This window comes from Salvia splendens, chromosome 15, assembly GCF_004379255.2.
Source record: "Salvia splendens isolate huo1 chromosome 15, SspV2, whole genome shotgun sequence".
NCBI classification, from domain to species: domain Eukaryota; kingdom Viridiplantae; phylum Streptophyta; class Magnoliopsida; order Lamiales; family Lamiaceae; genus Salvia; species Salvia splendens.
The window spans coordinates 24,991,510-25,014,394 of NC_056046.1; the positions used below are offsets into that span (position 1 = coordinate 24,991,510).

Below are 22,885 nucleotides of genomic sequence, written 5' to 3' on the forward strand. Positions count from 1 at the left end.
ATCGGGGGCAGCTTGGTCGTCCACCGGGTAAGGCCGGTAGCCACCCGGAACTTGAGAACCTTGGGTTTGAGGAGGGGCCAAAAATTGCATTTTCGGACTAGGAAATGGTTGTGAGCCGAACCATTCGTGGTTCCAACCGCGGGAGTCGGAGGGGTGATCGCCGGAGCCAGACATTTTTTTTGTAAGTAAGATTGAAAGATTGAGAATTGATAAGAGAAGATGAGAGAATTTAGATGAGAATTGTGTAGTGTGGTGTGAAATTTTTTGTGTGAAAGTGGGGGTATTTATAGATGAAAATGTGAATTTTGGGGGGAAAATTGAAAAATAAATTAAAAGTGGGGAGAAAACGGATATAATTTTTTGGAAAGTGGGAAAATATTTTTTTAATATTTATTCAGATTTTTTAATTAAAAATCAAAAAAAGAAATTACCAACGGCATTGCAGTTGGACAATCAGGAAACGCCATGTCAGCTGCTCGCTATCACGGACGTGCTCGATGCATTGAGCAGCGCCGTGCCAGCGGCATGGACGCCGTCCGTCAGCGCGAGCACCGCTGCAAAAGCTCTTAAAGTTAAACACAATGCCAAGTCGACGCATTTAAGACTAGTCTCATCGCATGAAATGGAGTTGAGCCCAACTATATCACCACATATCAAACGTTGTCGGCATAACATATACTCCCACTCTCATATCCACTTTCTTAATTGACACGAGATTTTAGGAAGAGTTGTTAGGTAGAATAAATAAAGACAAAAAATATAATAGTTGAATATTTTAATGAGAATAGAGTAGAAAGAGATTTATTACTAAATACAGAAAGTGGACATCTTGAATGGGACGGAGGGAGTACTCCATCCGTTCCTAATAATTTGTCACCATTTGACTCGGACGAGTTTTAAGAAATATATAATAGAAAATGGATTGAAAAAGTTAGTAGAATGTAAGTACTATTTTTATATAAAGTGTGAACGAGAATGAATTAGTGAAATGTAGGGTTTTTTTTTTACTAAAAACAGTAAAAGTAAAAAATGATAAAATTTTTGGGATAGAAAAAAATAAAAATAAGTGACAAAGTTTCAGAAATAGGGGGAGTATTAAGCTTCATAATTGAGATAGGTTAAGGAATCTTCCAGATTTCATAGTATCACACAAATAACCATTGCATCTACCCCCTTTATGTCGTAAAAATAACACATATTGGAAAAATCCGTGTTTTAATGTTCAATAAGAAAGGTAAATCAAAAGTAATTGAAGTATTGCTATGAACAAATATAACCAAACACATTAAAGAGGAAAAAAGTTAATAGTTTATTTTTATGGGACGGGACAAAATGCAAAAGTAGTCCAGTTTTTATGACACGGAGTATATAGCTACAGCAACTGTGACTTGATGTTTATCTCTCACTCATACATTAATCTCACACGCACATCTCAATATGCACATGGTGTCTTACCAAGTGAACTGACCTTCCACGGCCAAGATGCAGAAACGAGACGACAACAAAGAAGATCATACCGAAGAAATCACAACACAACACAACACAACACGACACAGACAGAAGAAAATAGTTCAGCATAAGAAAAATTGAGTAAGCCATGCCATATATCCATCCACAATACTACCTGAAATAAAATGCAACAATTTTGACATCCAAATTGACCAAGTAATGCTAGATCATCAGTTCATAAGATGTAGTCTTTCATGGCAAATTCCTCTCGACTGACAACAATTATCATCCCATCCTTAGTGCCAACTCGAACACTTCTCATCACTTACCATTCAGCTAAGTGATCAAGTGATCGCTAACATTAAAAATAGCAAGCTCACTGCAACAACATCAAAATGGACGAGTGATAACCGATCAAAAAAGGAAATAAACCTGACAGTGATAGCTGATGAATTAAAAGCACATTCACTTCTTTTCCTCTTCTTTTGGTTCTCTGTCTTCTTCCTTCTTCTGCAAGAACTGGGAATGTTAGAAATATATGAAGAGTATGTAATAACTCCATAGTACATACAAACTACAAGAGCTTTACATAAACCAGTAGTTGATTTTATCTAGGCAATACATATGCTTATATTGAAGTGTGATTGTAGATTGTGTTTAGTTCCACTAGTAGAAGAAAATGAGCTATATTCAATCATGCCATAAAGCACAGAGCAAGATGTCCACATTCTTGAGTGACACGGGATTTTAGGAGAAGTTGTTAGGTGGAGTAAGGTAGAGAGAAAAAAGTAGATGAATATTTTAATGAGACGAGAGAGGGATTTATTTCCAAATATAGAAAGAGGACATCTTGAGTGGAACAAACTAAAAAGGAAAGGTGGACATCTTGAGTGGGACGGAGGGAATACACTCAAACAAAGTAACACACCTCTGCAACTAAATGTACTTTTTGGTAAAACTCCATCTTAAATGAAGATATGATAAAAACAGAGGATACAAATAGCGAGTTGCAGAAGGAACTGAAATAGAAGGTAGAAATGATATAAATCACCAGTCATAATATACGGAAATCTAAGTTTTAAACATCATCGTCTCCAATTCAGTTTGAGAACTGGTCACAGATCACTTACATATACAAGCTGAACTTTGTTAAAGACAGAATTGCAAGAAAAGTACACACAAGAAGAGAAAAACCCTATCTCTTTCACACACACAAGAGAGGTTATCAATATAGAGAAAGAACCAAATCAGATCCAATTTAAGATCTAGTTTGCCTTTTCTTCTACAAATTTATTCCAACACACCTCAGACTGATTCTGGATGGAAGCAAGCAAATCTTTGATGGCAGGGTCATTTGGATCAACTCCAGGAAGCTGTTGAAGCAAATCTAACATTAATTAAATAATAAACCAGCAGTCTAATGTCTTGAACTTGTTTAACATGTAACTATATACTCCCTCCGTCCCACTTTAGGAGTCCCGGTCACTTTTGCACACTCATTTTATAAAAATCATAATAAATAGTTAAAGTGGAGAAATGGTAAAGTAAGAGAGAGAATAATGTAGATAAAAGTATTCTTAACATTATTCCCTCTCTTACTTACCATTACACCACTTTAACTATTCATTACTATCATTTTTATAAAATGAGTGCGCAAAAGTAACCGGGACTCCTAAAGTGGGACGGAGGGAGTATTAGATAATTCACTCAACTCAGCAAGCTATGAAATAAAATAAAATAAAATAAAAACTATAGCTTTAACATTACTTGAGCCAGCATGGAGGACATATAGGATTGATCTGGAAATATCTTATTCACGTCATTTGGGTTTGTTTGATCACCCTGACTATCTTGCACAGACAATTGAAGAGCTACAAGGAAAAAAAGTAAATTTTGTATTAAGTGATCTGCAGATTATTCTACCAAGATCCTGAATATAGAAAGAAGTTAATTTGGAAAAAGAAACAAGTCAATGCAAGATAATGGCAAATGATCATTTAGCTCTCACCAAGTTGTAAATCATGGTCATCAGCAGATGCATCTGACATTTCAGTATCCCTTACAGCAACCGTGGAAGAAGAATCGTCCATTGACATAGCTACGGCTTGCTGTAACAATGCATTCTCATCATCCTGTAAGAAGATATCTTATGTTATCATTAGTTCATTGCATAATAAATTCTGAACAAGCCACATGCATTCAAGAGAGTCTCCAAATTATCTTTGAGAAATTTAAAACCCAAAAAGAAATAGACAAAATAAAAAGAAATTTGTCAAGCATTTTTTCCCCTTTTTATGTATATACACGACAATGTAAAACTTTTTTGGCATAAAAAAGAACAAATTTATGGTACTTTATTCCACAAAGACAATTGACGTTCAATCTTTCAAAAGGATGGTTGCATGGAAAATGTGAACATTCAAAAAGTTCTAAACATGCCACATCAGATTCGCACAAGATAAACCTTATATTCTTGTGTCCCTTACTGTACCCCCCCCCCCACATGCCACATCAGATTCGCACAAGTAGAAAGCTGAGACTGATTGTTGACCATCACACAGAAATGCTAAACAATAGTTCAGTAAAAAGAGATCCTATCACACAGAAATGCTAAACAATAGTTCAGTAAAAAGAGATCTCCAACCGTTAGATCATGGGTCTTCTTTTCAGGTTCAGATGGTCCAGGGTTCACATTCTCGGTCATGGTTACATCCTGTGAGGTAGATTGCTCGCCTTTTTCCCCTGTTGCAGCTTCCTCTGCAGCCTTCTTTGCAGCTGCTTCTTGTCTTGCTCTCTCCTCTTCCATTGATACTCTAAGTGCAAGAGCAAGTTCAGGATCCAAGTTTGGATCCACGCCAAATTCAAACCCTAACCCGCCACCAGCAGCAGCTGCAACATAGCCACTTGATCCTTCTCCATCACCTGTAAATATTGGGGTGCTGCACAAAAGAAAAGTATTAGAAGATATAGCATGAGAGATTCAGTTTCATTGACAGAAGTTGCCACGTGAAGTAGAGAAAAACCTGATAAGCACATCTGAAAGAGCACTGGGACCAGGAGGAACATGTACAATATGACTGCTATCGTTGTTATTTACAGCAGCAAGTAATGCCTTGAGCTTTTCTGTCTTCTCTTCATCTTCTTCACCAAAGTTTACAATATCAAGAGCTACACTATTCTTTTTCAATTTTCTTCCAATCAACTCCAACACCTTCTTGTCATATGTAACAGGACTGCAACAAAGTACATGACTCCCTCTGAGACTAATGAAAAAAAAATTAAACTTCAAAAGCACATAATGGTTTGTACCTTCCCACAAACGCGATGATCCTTTGCTGCTGCTTCTTATTTTGGCGATGTTTGAGGGCCAACTGTGCAACTTGGATCCCAGCTGCTAAGTTCATCTCACCACCTACTTCCATACCTACACAGATCACCAATGCACTATGCTAAACTAAGGTAATCACGGAAAAATAGATATTACAGAATAACATAACAATTTTTGACAGAAACACTTCCACAAGTGACTAAAAAACAACTGATGAGCCTTCAATAGTACCATCCACATACATAAGAAACCGAAAGCTCATTGCGTTCCATCCATCGTCCTAAACCCAAACTCCTCAAATAAACCAACAAAATTTCAACTTCCGCACAATTTAATCAAACCAGCTCACAACTTCAAATTTTCCAATTACCACATACCATTAAATTAATTGCCTAATACAGACTGACACGTAGATAGAAGCTAACCGTGTGCACAGGCCAAGATCTTGCCAAGATCACTGGTTGGAGTGACCAAGACACGAACCCCCTTTCCAGTCATTGTCAGCACTCCTACTGTATTCTCTGGATTTGCCTACGAAAATAATAATAATAAGAAGAAGAAGAAAGATACGCACAGAGCAGAGCTAAAAAAATTAGCAAAAACTAACCACAACTAAACCAAAACCAAAACCAAAACCAAAACCATTTTCCAAATCAATACGGGGCATAGTAATTGATACGCTTATCAACAGCACAAACACGTAACTGATAACACAAATGAACCCGAGGATATGAAATAGCAGAAAAAGTGGAAGAACAAGAAAAACCTGAGTCTTTGCTCCAGAAATTAAGCTAACAGCGTCCTTTTGAGCGTCGAAGCGAGTGGGGGAGTAGTCGCCGTTACGCATCCACTCCGAATTGTCAATGCAAATCATCGTAGCCTATTAATCCATTAAAAAATCGAACAGTTAGCGATTCGTAACTATGAAGATGGAAGAACTGAAACCTGATTTATAAATGCAGCCAATTGAAATTAAATGAAGCACAGACCTCGAGCACCATGATTGCAGAGAATTGGAATCGAAGTGGAGGGATACAAACACAGTCAAAAAAATGAGGAGAAATTAGATTGTTTTGTGAGAGAATTTGGGGTTACTTGGAAGAGATGGAGTAACATTTTTCCAAATATAGAAGAAGGGTTTCTTAATCTACATTATTTATTTTCCGGTTTGATCAATTTGACCTCTCATGTCTCAAAAATTATAATTAGACCCATCGGCTATGTGTATTTATACTTTAGTCTAGGAAATTTCTTAAAATCTTAAGATAAATTAATAAACATTTGAATTGTAATTTGGCTACAAAAAGAATTTCTTAAGTCCATTATGAAATAGGATAAAGAGTTGCGAAGTAGAGTAACAAAGCAATCAATTCATTAGAAGTAGTTTGGCATGTAAAGGGAGAACCAAAAATTTATTAGAGCATCTCCAATGGTGGACGTCCGGTCGGACATCCGCGACGGGCGATCGGGACGTCCGCCATTGTGGCGTTTCAACTCGGATACGGACGTCCCGTAAGGACGTCGGATGTCCTCGGACGTGCGGGCGACGGGCGGGCGGACGTCCGCCATTGTGGCGTGGGTCGGACGTCCGCCATTGTAGCGTGGGTCGGACGTCCGGTATTTAATTTTTTTTTTTAAAACTCTATATATACGGCTCGTTGAACTTCATTTCATTCGCACCACTTGTGTTAACAAGTTTCTCTCTCTACATCTCTATTTTCAAGTATATCTAGAATGGCTAGTGACAGTGATAACGAGGATGAATTGGAGGTCGATGTGGAAGGTGCGATTGATAGGCTGCTACACCAGAGGGAGCAGCGGCTGCAGCAGGCGGCGGTACATCGGCTGATCCGTCGTCGAACTACAATACCCCGTGACCACATTGCTGCACATATTCGGTTGTATCAGGACTACTTCGCTCCGCAGCCGCGTTTTGGAGATGCCTTATTCCGGCGACGTTTTAGGATGCATCGTCCGCTGTTTATGCATATCATGGGTGCTTTAGAGAGAAGATACCTGTATTTTAGGATCAGGGAGGATGCAATTGGCAAACCCGGACTCACGCCCTTATAGAAGTGCACTGTCGCAATCAGACAACTGGCGTACGGAGGCGCGGCCGACATGTTCGAAGAGTACCTCCACATTGGCGAGTCGACAGCCGTCGAGTGTCTGCAGAATTTTTGCGCGGGCGTGAGAGCGGTATCTTCGGAGTCCGAGCCCTGAAGACTGCCAGAGGCTGATAGATATGCATGGGTCGGTGCACGGGTTCCTTGGGATGTTGGGCAGCATAGATTGTATGCATTGGGAGTGGAAGAACTGCCCCGCCGCCTGGAAGGGGATGTACACTACCGGCTTCAAAGCCAAGCATCCCACGATGATCCTTGAAGCTGTAGCTGACTACCGGCTGTGGATATGGCATGCTTATTTTGGAGTCGTCGGGTCGAACAACGACATCAACGTTCTGCAGTCGTCGCCCCTGTTCAACGCTCAGTGCAATGGCGTTGGTCCCGCCATCAGTTTCGTCGCCAACGGCAACCAGCACAATATGGGATACTATTTGGCGGATGGGATATACCTAAACTGGCCCGTCTTTGTGAAGACAATCAAGCATCCGCTCGGACAAAAGAAGTCATACTTTGCGAGCCGTCAGGAAGCAGCGCGCAAGGATGTGGAGCGGGCATTTGGTGTGCTCCAGAGTCGATGGGCGGTAGTAAAGGGTCCTGCACGGCAGTGGTATATTCCCAACATCGGCGATGTCATGTACGCATGTATCATAATGCACAACATGATTGTCGAAAATGAAGCTGCGGAACTGACTCAGTGGACCAATGAAGATGATACGGGTGCAGGTCCAAGTCACGGCGTGGCCACCGCGAATGTGAATATGGGGGTACCTCATGGAGAGGTCGAGCGGATGCATGCATTTGCCGACATGTGGCAAACAGATGCCCATGTTCGACTTCAGCACGATATTATCGAAGAGGTTTGAACGCGGAGGGGTTGACGTTGATGTTATTACTTTTTTTTGTTTTATTACTATGTAATTTTTTTTTCAAATCATGTATGTTTTTTTAATGAAGTTGATAATTTTTTCCGTTCGTATTCGTGTTCAAATTTTATTTCCGTAAACGTAAATTGTTTTATTTGTGAATTTGTGATTTTTTTTTATTGCGGGAAGTCCTAGTGGGAAGGGCGATGGGAAGGGCGGATTGTGAAGGGGATGTCCTAGTGACGTGGCAGTGGGATGGGAAGTCCTAGTGACGTAGCAGGAGGTGTTTTTGGGAAGTCCTAGTGGATGTCCGAATGAGACATCCGTGCATTGGAGATGCTCTTAGTGATTGGATATTTATCATTGTTAATTGAGAGTTATATTATTGGTCAAAATATAAGCATGTATTTAGACATGTCTATCGTTCAAAAACTGCCGGCTTGGTTTAGATATGTCCACGGTTATGTTTGTGGATGGTTCGGCGGTTCTTTTTTTTTTGTCATTTGAATTTTGAGTCTTTAATTAACTATACAAACTAAAAAGTGCATAAATAAAATCCAAACAAAATTAATAAAGATGACAATTGCAATTTTATTAGCTTGAATGTAAATTTCAATGAGACTACTATACAATTATACAAGTTAAAACTTAGAACGATTGCTATTTACAATTTACATAAAACTTAAATATACTTGAATATAAAAAATTTAAGTTGAAGTCTTGAACAATAAATTTAAATATACTTGAATGTAAATTTCAACGAGAGAGACTATAATGAGGTTATTTACAAATTTAAAAAAAATTGAAGTCTAGAACAATATATTTAAAAGTATATAGTATGTACTCTTAGTCGCCGAATGAGATTTTTCTAGATGATGAAATTGAGGATACTTTTGGAAATTCAACCTTAAATGCTGAGTTTAGTCTAACAATTAACAATTATAGTAGAATTGTTAAAAGTCACTTGGATTTAGTCTTATAGAGAAGTTTTCATCACCGACTAGAGTATATACAAATATAATTGCATATTAACTTTAAAGTTGAAACAAATGAAACAAAATTAAAGGAAAAAGGACTTGAACTCAACTTCAACTTAAAATTTAAGTTGAGTTGCCTATATATCCGCAGACCGCAATGCTCAATTGCATTGGAGAATCAAAGCTTGCATATCTGCGATGCTCAATATATACAAATACAATTATACAATTATATTTGCATATTAACCACCAATGGAAGAAGACATATTGCAAAGTGAAAGTAGTATGAACTATCAATTACAATAAATAATGAACAACTTAAGTAAATTATGAGTACAAGAACAAGTTAACTAATAAACAACTTGAGCAAATTGGATAGAATAGAGGTACAGAATAGAGAAATTGATATTGAGATGTGAAATCCTTGTCAACACAAGAATGAGTGAGTAGAAATGATTGGGAAGAGGTATTTATATAAAAGCAAAAATCTGATATTTAAAAAATAAAAAAAATTCAAAATCTGTCGGTTTTCTGCCAAAAAACATCAGTTCAATCCATGGTTTCTTACTAAAAACAACAGTTTCTGACTGGTTTTCAGACCTACTCCTGCCACCCTATGCCTGCCATCTGCAACCTTATCCGAACCAGCGCTTTCTGACAAAAACGGTCGGGCTTGACGGAAAACTGCCTGTTTCTGCCACCCTACGCCTAAAAGATATGGCCTAGCCCTGACCACGCCTTAAACCTACATTTGAACTGGGTAACCAGCGGTTTGCCGAACTCATGAACCTGAACCGGTTCCTGACCCACGGTCTGGTTAGTTTTGGGCATCTCTACATATATTGAACTGATGACAAAACACAAGTCATTAAAGTAAGACATTTTCCAACGTGATATTCCGCTATAAAATGAGATTTCATCTGTTGATTCTGCAACAGTCGCATACATGAAAATCTGTGTAAAAAAAAGGCAGCCTAATCTCAAAGCAGTCTTAGCCATTGGTTGCTTGATCACGAATTTCAGTCCACAACATATCATACTTGTGGCTCTGGATCGGAATGAACGAGATCCTGAAGCTCCTCGTTGGATGTAGGCAGCTCATTCTCCCGAGCACGCCTCAAGGAGCCATTTGATTAGGATCCAAACTATGGAGCTCCTTTCTATGCTTCTAGTGGAGTTGCTGGTGTCGTTCAAGGATGGGGACCGGGACAGGGTTTATGCCTAATATTCACCGTCCTCCGCCATCCATGAAGCGATTGCCTCACATGGCCGGGCACAATGGTCTTCTTGAACTTGGACCCCATCTGCAACGCAACAAGGAGGCGTGCGTGTCTCATAACAAACAACGGGGGATAGGATGGAAATGGATGCAAGAGCCGAGTTGTACCTGAGTTACAATGACATAGAGAGGGAAAGTGATGAAGCTACACCAGAACTGCGACACCACCCTGCACAAAAATTCCCTTTACACAACAGACCATGACTGGAAACATACCCAAATATCAACCGTATAGCCAGGAACGTGTGATCTTCGGTGTAGCATGATGCCGCCCTTATCTCCCACTGGACACCAAACACAAATGATGTGTTTACTATCACAATCCATTATACTATCCTAACAGTCTAAACTTGTATACGACGAAGATCACGTCTTACCAATGACCATATATACATTGTCATCTTGAATGCATTCTGCAAAAAATAACACAACAACATTGTTACCTAGAATACCTAAATTCTTTTGAATCTAAATACTAGTAATGTAACCTAACCTGAAACGATATGAATTGTATCAACCAAAGAAGCAGCCTGGGCTTTGCAAATCAGAAGAGCTCGTCCCTTAGATTGAACGTCTGAATTTCTGTCCACTGGCTTGGCTCCATGATTTCAACGGCCAACTTTACAACTATTCGGTGTAGCTTTGTGCCCAGTAGAAGGATTAACTGCTTAAGCATAGCGTGAGCTATCGATAGATGAGGAAGGTTTGCAAAAAAAAAAGTCGCAAACTTACAATGGTAGGAAAGAAAGAGATCCAGAAGTATACATTTGTTCCTGGTGCCAGAGAATAGTACACCTTAGAACAGTAACATTAGAGCACAAGTGATTACGATTTTTAACTGAAAATCAATGTTATGATGTTTGTCATCACAAGAAATGGTGAATGCATCCAGTCGACTAATGACAAGAACACAGGTAAATTGCTTGACTGCATATTCATACACAATATTTAGTCTAGCAAGAGTAAGAGGATCTTACCATGAAATCCTAGAGCAATGCATGTGATAGCAAAAATCCAGAGCGGGATACTGCAAAAGATGCGAGGAAATGTTATATGCGTTCACTCAGTATCTTCAACTAGTGTAACTCTATAGACCAATGGGTCTTTGTAGCGTTTTAAATTACTCTAGTACCTAATGCCTACAATATCTCGAAACTCTTCCTCCATGCTCCGAAGCATGTAATTGTGGAAATCGTAAGTGAATGCTAATTGATGAGTCTGCAAAGATAAAAGCCAAATCAAAGAAAAAGAATCGTATACATTAATTCCCTTTGTGAACACCAATTCATGCAGGCATAATTGGCTCTTCCAAATTCATTAAAACTATGTTACAAACAATTGACAACAGAATTTAACAACTTACGGTAATGAAGCCTAGTCGCAGTGTCATATAGTCAGCTTGGCTTATAGAACTCCAGAATTGGCGGCTGAAACAAAGCTGAGTAGATACAGGTATATATTAAATGAAAAGCACATGAATTTCATTGGTATTATTACTCTTGGCTAAAGCTTCCTAATGACTCAATTCCTAAATAGCCTAGTGTTGTCCTTGTTGCTCTCTAACTCATGTCAATATGTGTAATCTTTTGTACCAGCCAAACGAGAAGTCTGTTCCGACTCCAAGGATGAGATGTGTGATGAGCAACAAAACTCAATATGCGCCTTATTGGCTCACCATCTTCAGTATCTACTTCAATTTTGCAAGGAAAGAATTCCATCAGTTATGAATATAAATTTTGCCAAAAATATAACAGCATCGTATCAACTACCAGCAAATGTATCCTCAGTTATCAGGCCACGACGAACGATTTTTTTGCAGTATTTTCCCATGTTCTCCAACTATAGATCTGCATCCAGGACAACAAATTTTGCACATGCGCCCCAAAGTAATGTTAAGATTTAATGTGGAGATGAAATACCGACCTTGATCATGGCCAGTGCGATGGCTAAGAAACTGTAAGAGACATGAGTAACGCCCAAAACAAACAAGAACCGATGGAGCTGCTCAAGGCTCTCGTATGAAGCAAATGGTTCACGATCCTGGGAGAAAGAGGTGGATTATGAGAAACCATCTTCTCAATTAAGGAAGATAAATAATCGTGATGAATGAATATACTAAACCATCTAACACCACATAAAGCTAGGAAGAAATCCAGGTTAAGTGGGAAGAAAGCGGAAATAAAACAAGAAACTATCTACGTACCTCAGGGCAATAGTCATAATCTAGGTCTTCCAACAACAAGTGTGAAATCGAGGAATTAAAATGACCAGAACTAAAAGCAACAGTATGTCTATCAAGAGCTTCTTGTTGTGCAGATTTAAGAGAACATGGATAGAAGCGGCTGCTCATCAATGTCGACGGCTTGATACACATATTGGCCACAAAAGTAATCCAATGACCCATCAACACTGAGAGGAGCCCAAATACCATTAACTCTGGTCCACACAAAAAAAGCAGCTCATGAAATCAAAACACAAGAACATCAAAAGACTACTAATTTGCCACAAAAGAGCACCTTCTGTAAAATGAATCGGCAGAAACAAATCTCAAATGTAATCGCCAAATTCACAATGCAAGAAACAACAATGCACACATCCTTTTAACATGGTTCGATTGAATTGATCTACGTCCATGGGAGAACTCTAGTATCCTTGTATTGATGATGATAATCGAGATTTACAAGAGATCATGCAAGCTAACTTTTACACAAAACTACATAGCATCTATACAAGTTGAAATGAGCTAAAACTCGATAGCCAAACAACTAACCGATGCCAAGAATCAATGATTGAACGATTCCTATCGACGCTCTCAAGATCGACGCTCCTCTAATCCTTTCTTGATCGAGGATCCTTTCTCATTCTCTTCTTCTCACTGAGCTCTCTTCTTTGTGAATGTGTATTGTTATTATTTCTCATGCGGTTAGCGTGCAACTGCTTATATACTCACACTCTAACCGATTTTCATGAGATGCAATCCTATGCAAAGACCCTCACGTACACCCTCAAGAAGAAACCGTTTTAACTAACTTTCTTCATTTCATGTTGTGAGACGCATCTTTGCAACAAATCTCCACCTCGTCTCCAACATCAACACTTACTGTCTTAGTTCTCCAATACCCCACTTCCTTCATTTCCTCAGAATATTCACCAGCTCCAAACAGTAGGCAAATTTTGAAGCTGGTATCACCTTAGTCAGAGCATCCGCAGGACTTTATCTTCTTGATCTCTATCACACCATTCTTGACTTCATCTCATCTATGTGCTTGCTCCTATTATGAAATGTTTGATGTTTTGATAGGCAGATTACACTGCTACTATCACAATTCACAGCAACCCTTTCTTGCCTTTCTCCTAAGTCCCCCAACATTCCTTTGAGCCAGAAGCTCTCATTCATTGCATCTGTAAGAGCAATGTACTCAGCTTCTGTCGTAGATAAAGCCACTACAAATTGTAGGTTAGATTTCCAAGTCACAGCAGAGCCAAACATAGTAAAAATATATCCAGTCTGTGATTTTCTATTGTCCTTATTGGAGGCATAATCTGAATCACAGAACCCTTCAAGAATATCCCTAGTCTGATCTCCAAAACCCTTGTACATGATCCCATAATCTAAGCTTCCTCTCAAGCATATCAACATCCATTTAAGAGCCTACCAATGGACCTTCCCTGGATTGCTCATGTATCTGCTTGTGAGGCTCACAACATGAGCCAAATCTGGTCTAGTGCATATCATCACATACATTACACTTCCAATGATGTTAGCATATGGGATGCTCTTCATCTCATTCTGCTCTTCCTCAGATTTTGGCCCTTGACTTGCACATAATTGAAACTGCTGCCCCAATGGTGTTGAAACATTTCTGGATTCACTCATTTGGTAATTGTTGATCAGCTGTTCAATATAGTGTTGCTGACTCAGCCACAACACCCTTCTCTTTCTGTCTCTTATGATATCAATGCCCAGAACTGTCACGACCGCACTTCCTAAGGATAGAAAGTACGGTGGGTCGCGACTAATGGGGGAATTAAGAAGCGGGGAAGAAAGGGGAACCAATCAAGGGGTACGACATGTAGATCAAAAGACGAAACTTTATTATCAAATTATAGTCTGAGATCACGAAGCAACATAGTTTGAATGAAAATAGTTCAACAGATTAAGGAAACATAAGAGTTTTAAAACTTTACGTAGCAGAAGCAATCGAGAGTTAGCTACTACTATGTATGAAGACACAATAGCAACCGGAACATTTATTGAATACTGTCTTTGTCCAAATGCTCAACATCCTCCGTCCTCGTCAACGTTCAACCTGCACATAGGGAAAACATATGCAGGGGCTGAGTACTTGATGCACTCAGTGAACTCATGCCCAAAATACATTTCATCAATAAAGTTATGTCAAGCCACCGTTGAGTGAAACTTGGGTTTTACTTTAAAAATGCCGAGAAACACTAAAATCATTTCCATAAAAAGGTGCATGCGCATGCAAACATCATCGTCATCCTCCATCATGTACCATATCTGAACCATCATGTGAAACGAGAATGTGGCCACAAACTCGATCACTGGACCGACCGACCACAAAGGACGGCTCACGATCCCCATTAGTGCACTAGTCTGAGTAGGGACTCACTCCCTAGTCAGACCCGAATTCGTTAACCATCAACGTCTAGTAGGACATTGTCCTAGTAGACAGTCAGATAGGCAATTCAAAACATAAAATATGGCATGACATAACATTCAAACCACCCTTATCTCTCCATTTACATATCATTGCAAAATAAAAGAGTGTAAGTAATAGAGCCCACCTCAAAAGCTTAGAGTTTTCCTTAAGTAGCTTCTTGTTCCGACTTTAGCGGCCGTGCGAACCACCTTTTCGAAAAATACATAAAGTTCACATCAATCTCAATAACGACAACATTTAGAATGCATGCACTCTAATTAAAGTCTTTTATCTCGTTTTCTCTGTTTTCGTGCATTTTCAATTATTCGGCAGCCGCCCAAGGTGTCGCGTGCGACGCGGGTCGGCCGCTTACGCCCACAACTCCTTCGTTGACTCCTCGTATTTTTCCTCCATGATATAGGATTTAATCCCAAGATTCGTAACTCTCTTTCACCAATTACTTTTCCTCGAATTAAATATTTCGGACTTGGGATAAAATTATTCACCTTTCGAAATATTCCGGGATTTAATTAAATAATTTCGTCATGATTAATTATCGGCCCAAAGATTTATTTAAAAGCCCCAAAGCTTAATTATTTCCCCACCTTATATCTCCAATTAAAAGATGAGCCCAACTAAAAACATCTATCAACTTACTTAGCCCAATTAAAACAAGGCCCAATTCAACAAAACAAAAGTGGCCCAAATTCTTCCTCTCCCACCATACTCCACGTCTCTCTCTCTCTTTCACCTCCCCATTTCCTTCTTCCTCTTTTCTTCCTCCATTTCTCTTTCTCTCGCCGCAAATTCAGTCACCAAATTCTGGGAGCTCTCTCTCAACTTTTGTCGCCTCTCTGTCGCGTCCTCCTTCCTCACGACGGCGCACGCCGTCGAAGTGAAGAGCTCCAGCCATCGCCACGCTGTCGCTGCTGCCTCCGTGCTGTCGCCTACCGCCGCTGCTGCTCACCGGAGTCGCCGGCCCTGCTGTTCGCCGCGACTGCTGCCACGGTCGCCGGTTGGCCGTCGCAGGGCCGGCGGCGACGCTGCTGTTCCCAGCCACTGTCGGCTGACCTCCTCCCCCCTAAACCACTCCGAACAACCCCGATTCAACCCGCGGGATATGTTTTCATCGTAAAGTTAAGTTCTTTCGCTTGTTCGATTAAGTACGACGAGTGTTCGATTAGTTTCGATTGTTAATTTGTTAACTTGTTTTGAGTTGGCTAAGGGAGAATTATGAAATGATGTAGGCAATATATACATGTGCAACAATTCATGCTTTGTGGATAGAAGAGAGATTGTACCTCAAAAAAGAAAGTTGAGCTTGGTGGTGAATGGACAAAGATGGTGAAAAGAAATCCTCCTCTTGTTCTCGGCTCTTTCTCACTCTCTCTCTTTTTTTTCTTTTGTGTAGTGTAATGTGATGGGTTTAGAGAAGAGGTTAAATGAGAAGTGGTGGGTGACTCTTAGTTTGTAGGCATTGATGGTGGAAGGAGGTGAAAGAGTTGGAGGTGGAGAGTTATTTTCTTGTGGAAACCGTCGGTCACTTTGGTGAAGGAGAGAAGAAGAAGATGGGGGGGTCTTTGGGCTTCTAAATTAATTTAATTCTATGTTGTTGGGCTCAAGTTATGGTAAGCCCATGTTAGGATTATTATTTGGTTGGATTCTAAAATGGTTAGGCCCAAGCCCTTTTTGTAACTAGTCATTTGGACTCTAATTAAATTTACAAAGTCCAAAACAAAATCAGACTTTATATTTTCGTACTTTCCTTCGATAATTAAAATTCAAGGGTCTTTATTAAATTTTGTTATCTCGTTCCTCACAACCAAAAGTTAAAGCCCGTTTAACGGCACAACTCATATTTGGTGTTGTTTCAAATATAGTTCCTTCAACCATTCCTCGATTCATGCACGTCGTCTTCCATAAGAAAAATATATTCATCTCCACGTATTTCATTCGTCTTGCTAAATATAGCAACATCGTCGTCATTCTTTCAACGAGACCTTCAACATATCTCCCAAGGTTTCATAATTAAATAAAACGTCCCAAAGTCACATCGTCACATAAATACCATACTACTTCCCGAAGCACATTTAACGAGAGGCATAGCATAATAAATAAAAATTTTATTAATTATCCCATGACATACTTTAATTTAGTACTTAAAAAGTACGGGCGTTACAAGAATTCTTTTAGCTTCTCCCAAATCTTTCATTTCAAATCTGCATTTGAGGTCATTCTCCACTCTCTGAATTTCATTGATATCTGATCCAGTGACCAACATATCATCCACATACAAGAGTAAGAAAGCTACTGATCTTCCATCCCTTTTCTTCATGTACACGCAGCTATCATACTTGGAACTTTCAAACCCAATCTTCTTCATATGTTGATCAAACTGCAGATTCCATTGTCTGCTGGATTGCTTGAGGCCATATATGCTTCTTTTAAGCAAGCGCATTTTATCTTCATCTCCTGGCCTCACAAACCCCTCTGCTTGTTCCATGAATATACTCTCCTCAAGCTCACCATGTAAGAAGGCTGTCTTTACATCTAATTGATGCAATTCCCAGTCATTTTTAGCTACTAAGGCCATGAGCATTCTTATAGAACTATGCTTCACAATTGGAGAGAATATTTCATTGTAGTCAATCCCTTCTCTCTGATTGTATCCTTTTCCCACTAATCTGACTTTATATCTGATCATATCCCCATTAGATGCTTCTATCTCTCTCTTGAAGATCCACTTACATCATATCAGTTTCTGCAGCCTTTTTCTAGTGACAAGGATCCATGTCTTGTTTTTCATCAAGGACTCATTTCCTTGATCCATTTATCCTTTTCTCTGGATTTGATAGCTTCCTTGTAAGTGCCTGGTTCACTTGACTCAAATCCTATGCTGCACAGAAGGCATAGTACACAAGACTTGCATTGCTATATCTTGTTGGTTTTCTGATATTGGCTCTTCTTTCTCTATCCCTTGCCAGCACGTAACCCTAAAGGTTGCTATCAGTGGAGCCTCAACCTTCATCCATGACTTCATTTTCATCTTCACTAAGCTCATGAATCTGGTCCTCAGCTTCAGAAGAATTTGGATTATCAGTAAGTTTCTGACTCTCAACTTTATCAGTAAGTTCCTTGTTGTTATTTTGGTGTATAGCTTTGTTATATTTGTTTTCTCGTTACTTAGATGGTTAGTACCCGGTCTGTGGGGATACCATAGTAGCTTTGTTAGCTCTTGTGATTTGTATCTCTCGTGCGGACAGAGTCACTTTTGGGCTTGGATGATGTATGTTCTTTTGGTGATTTTTGATATATACAGGTTGGGGGTCCGCCTTAACCCCTCGCCGTGATGGTGTTTGAGGAAAAAAAAAAACTTTGTCAAGAAACTCCACCTCAACTTGAACATCTAATCTTTCTGGCATTGCACTTTCCCTTTGCTCCCTGTAAGGCATTTTTGATTCTCTGAATATCACATCTCTACTAATCACCACCTTCTGGTTCTCAGGTTCCAGAGACCACAACCTATATCCCTTAACTCCCTTCTGATATCCAAGCAGCACACATTTGAGAGCCCTTGGTTGTAGCTTTCCTTACTTAATGTGGGAGTAGGCTCTACATCTAAAAGGTCTCAACATAGTATAATTTCCATGATGGACCTGGCGTCTGATTATTTACTGCTGTAGTTGGACATTTGTTGATGAGTGTGACAGCAGTAGATGCAGTCTCTTCCCAAAATTTATGAGGCATTTCAGAAGATATTTACATGCATCTGACCCTCTCAAGGATAGTTCTATTAGTTCTTTCAGCCACACCATTTTGTTGAGGATTATTGGGAACTGTTCTATGCCTCATAATCCCTTTCATCTTGCAGAAATCTTCAAACTGATGTGAAAGGAACTCTAGCCCATTATCTGTTCTTAAACACTTCAATGATGATCCTTTCTCAACCTCAACTTCTTTGCTCCATTCCTTGAACTTAGTGAAAGCTTCATATTTCTCTTTCATGGTGTATAGCCAAATTTTTCTGGAGTAATCTCCATAACAGTCAGAAAGTACCTGCATCCACCCACTGATATGGCCTGAGCTGGCCACCATACATCACTATATGCATAATCTAGCACTGTTTTTGAAGTTTGTTTTCCTGTTGGATACACCTGCTTCTTGCTTTTTCCTAGCGCACACACCTCACATTCCCTAGAGACCATTTTCTTGTCAGCTTCTATCACTCCAGCCTTTATGAGTCGATTAATGCCATCTATGGACACATGTCACAATCTTAGATGCCAGATATTTGCATCTATTTTCTTGGTTGTGTTGAGCTGATCAATTACCACCTCTGCTTGCAAATAGTAAAGGCTGTTGAATCTTTTTGCCATCAAAATAACTTCAGATCCCTTCATCACCTTCAACTCACCACCAGATGAAAGGAAAGAATATCCCTTTGCTTCAAGTGCTCCAAGTGAGATTTAGGTTTCTCTTAATGTCAGGAATGTACCTGCCTTCAGTAAGAATCTTGACAGAGCCATCCTTCATCCGGAGCTTCACATTTCCTATTCCCTTAACTCTGCAGATCTGGTTATTTCCAAGAAGCACAGAGCCAGTGGAGTGCTCCATATTCTGAAACCATTCAAGCTTGGGGCAAAAGTGAAAACTACCGGCACTATCCATGATCCATTGCTCACTCACATCTGCATCTGCAACATTCAATGCATGAGCAGTTTCAACATCTTGAGCAACATCAGCTGTGTTGACCCCTTCTGCCTCTTCTTCTTTCTTTTTCTTCCAAGAATAGCAGTTCTTTTTTAGGTGTCCGGGCTTCTTGCAATAATGGCAAGATCTGGTCTCCTTCTCTTATTTCTTCTCATACTTGCCCTTCTTATTCCACTTTTTCTAAAAGCCCTTCTTATCAGCAAATTTAGTAACCATGGCTTCACCAGCTTGATCCACTGGTCTTGATGCGGAGCATTTATGAAATTCCTTAGCCTTCAATGCAGTGAGGACTTCCTCATATGTCAGTGAGGAATCTCTTCCATATAATATTGCATCCTTGAGTTGATTAAAGCTTTTAGGGAGGGCATTCAACAACATAATTGCTTTATCCTCATCCTTCAAATCTCCATCCACAGACTTAAAATCATCCACTGCTTTCACAAATTCATCAAGCCGGTCCATGATCCCTTTTCCTTCAAGGAATTTGATAGAGTAGAGTCTCTGCTTCAAGAACAATCTGTTAGCCAGGGACTTGGTCATATAGATGGACTCCAACTTGCTCCAGACATCAGATAGAGTCTTTTCCTTGCATACTTCTGTCAATACTCGATCCCCCAAGCTCAACATTATTGCACTATGGGCTCTCTCCATCAGATCAAGCTTCTTAACTTCATCCATATCATCAAGATCCTGATCCTTGTCTGGCTTCTTGTATTTCATCGCCTCCCATAGCCCCTACTGTATGAGCATGGCTTTCATCTTCACTTTCCACAAACCAAAATAGTTCTTCCCTGAGAATTTTTCGAAATCAAACCTTGCTGCGGCCATTGTTGTCGATCACACACCTTCCCACAGACGGCGCCAATTTGTAAAATGAATCGACAGAAACAAATCTCAAATGTAATCGGCAAATTCACAACGCAAGAAACAACAATGCACACAGCCTTTTAACGTGGTTCGATTGAATTGATCTACGTCCACGGGAGAACTCTAGTATCCTTGTATTGATGATGATAATCGAGATTTACAAGAGATCATGCAAGCTAACTTTTACACAAAACTACACAACATCTATACAAGTTGAAATGAGCTAAAACTCGATAGCCAAGCAACTAACCGACGCCAAGAATCAATGATTGAACGATTCCTATCGACACTCTCAAGATCGACGCTCCTCTAATCCTTTCTTGATCGAGGATCCTTTCTCGTTCTCTTCTTCTCACTGATCTCTCTTCTTTGTGAATGTGTATTGTTATTATTTCTCATGCGGTTGGCGTGCAGCTGCTTATATACTCACACTCTAACCGATTTTCATGAGATGCAATCCTATGCAAAGACCCTCACGTACACCCTCAAAAGAAACCGTTTTAACTAACTTTCTTCATTTCATGAGACGCATCTTTGCAACACCTTCTTTGATCTTGTCCAAGGCAGCAAGAAGATGCTTCCTTTTAGTCTTATCCAACCACTACACACAAGAATACATTAGTTAAAAATTCAATAATCCAAGAAGCCTTTAAAAATCCACCATTGTTACACACACAAATACACAGGAGAAAAAAAAAAGACTTACCACCCTAAACTTCTTCAAACCTGTATGAAGCAAGAAGCTAATGGAAACCAAAAGAGTGATGACAGTGGCCACAGCCCAGGTGGGTGTCCTTGCCAAAGATCTTTCCTCCTTACTTTCCATCAATAAAAAATTGAATCTTTAACCACCAAAATGAATTTGGGAGAATATAGTATCACAATTGATCTGTTTGAATGTCGACTCAATTGGCCCAAGTAGTCACCATGACATCTTAAGCATTAAAAATTGGCAGCATGGAGTGCTGTACAAAAGGGTGGCACAAGGCAATATGGGCCCTTTTCATCAACCATCAAAATTTATACAAGCAAATGCAGAGATTTGAGCTCAAAAAACGTTGGCGTGGGAAATCCATGATCTGCACAATTATTATTATTATTATTATTATTATTATTATTATTATTATTATTATTATTATTATTATTATTATTATTATTATTATTATTATTATTATTATTATTATTATTATTATTATTTATTAAATTATTGCTACACGACTGTATCTTTTTCATGACCAGGTCAGCAGTAGGTTATGTACTAAAAGCAAGCATTAAAATTCACTATTTATAGAGAAAAATATGATAATTATTTTACATTTTTTTATTGAGAATAGACTAGTGTATCAAATATGGCATTTTTCACGTCTTGTTTCATTCTTTTACTTTTTAGCTTTCAAAAGATATACCCATGCATTACGTGGTTATTATTTTAGAGACAAAAATCAAATTGTTTTGCATATAACTTCATATCTATCTGAATAAAATTATGCAATCACAATATGTTCTGATTATAAAAGTGTACTTAATTCTTGCAAATTGCATGTAAATTCATGAATTTTTAAAATTGTTTGATTTTCTCGTGAACTTTAAATGTTGCAAGAAAAGTCATGAACTTTACTGGACTGTGTAAATTTCTCATCCGACCCGACCCAATGGATTTCCTATACAAACTTATCCTACGTGGCGCGCCGGAGGCGTGACTTGACAAATGACAAATTTAGGGTTCAATTCGAACTGCGGAAATAATGCTACTATTATGCTAAATTCGATTTGTATGCTCAATTCGATTTGTATGTTTTCATTTGTGTTACTTGTATATTTATGATAAGTTTAGGGATATAGATTGCAAGGATAGAAGAGAAACAATAAGAATTAGTGGAGTTTTGCCAAGTCACGCCTCTGGCGCTCCACGTAGGATAAGTAATTGTGTCGGAAATCTATCGGATTGGGTCAGATGAGAAATTTGCACAGTCCGGTAAAGTTCATGACTTTTCATGCAACATTTAAAGTTCACGAAAAAAACTAAACTATTTTAAAAGTTCATGACTTTATAGGCAATTTGCCCTACTTTTAAAATATTTAATAATAATAATAAATTAATGGTTCAAATTTCCTTACATTCTTAAAATTTTCGACTTATTTTAACGACAATAATTATTTAACTCCAATATAAAAATTATATTTCTACTGAATTAAATGTTTTACTCGGTGACATATGAACCTATTTTTATTTGAACGGTAACTATAATAAGTCACATTATTCCTTTTACTCCCTCCATCCTATCCGTGAAACTTTATCACACTTCTTTTCTTCACTCGTTTTGTAAAAATAATAATAAATAATTAAAGTGAAGAGAGTGTAAAGTATGAGAGAGAATAATTTAGTTAAGACTTTTCTCTATATTATTCTCTCTCTTACTTTACCCTCCTCCACTTTAACTATTTATTAATTACTACTATTATTTTGTAAAACGAGTGCAGAAAAGAAGTGTGACAAACTTTCAGGACGGAGGAATTACTTTATATGAATGAGAAAAATGTAATGATAATTAATCACTACTTTACAAATTTTTAATCTTAAATTGTGAAGGATCAATTTATTATTACTTTCCATGTTTTATT

At 38.8% G+C, this 22,885-nt stretch overlaps 1 protein-coding gene and 1 pseudogene across 2 annotated transcripts; both read right to left on the reverse strand.

Annotated features, from left to right (window-relative positions):
• Window positions 1-1,555: 1,555 nt before the first annotated feature.
• LOC121768878 (26S proteasome non-ATPase regulatory subunit 4 homolog) lies at window positions 1,556-5,903 on the reverse strand. Of its 2 annotated transcripts, none has more exons than XM_042165476.1 (10): window positions 5,767-5,903; window positions 5,544-5,657; window positions 5,203-5,308; window positions 4,759-4,873; window positions 4,473-4,682; window positions 4,094-4,388; window positions 3,458-3,581; window positions 3,217-3,320; window positions 2,754-2,822; window positions 1,556-1,968 (listed from the first exon to the last, which is right to left on the reverse strand). In XM_042165476.1, the coding sequence occupies exons 1-10, from the start codon at window positions 5,776-5,778 to the stop codon at window positions 1,915-1,917; spliced, it is 1,203 nt and encodes a 400-aa protein (XP_042021410.1). In that variant the 5' UTR covers window positions 5,779-5,903; the 3' UTR covers window positions 1,556-1,914. The 2 variants fall into 2 exon arrangements, with proteins under 2 accessions (XP_042021410.1, XP_042021411.1); XM_042165477.1 differs by having other exon boundaries at window positions 1,556-1,959; window positions 5,767-5,888.
• Window positions 5,904-9,933: 4,030 nt separating this feature from the next.
• Window positions 9,934-21,089, reverse strand: LOC121766913 (annotated as a pseudogene).
• Window positions 21,090-22,885: the final 1,796 nt, after the last annotated feature.

Bases quoted from the DNA above. Each gene is read 5' to 3' on its own strand.
- LOC121768878 (XM_042165476.1), bottom strand. The intron at 4,389-4,472 runs GTTTTTCTCTAC...TCTTTTGTGCAG, and splicing joins CTTTCAGATGTGCTTATCAG to CACCCCAATATTTACAGGTG. The intron at 3,582-4,093 runs GTTGGAGATCTC...ATCTTCTTACAG, and splicing joins AGAAGACCCATGATCTAACG to GATGATGAGAATGCATTGTT.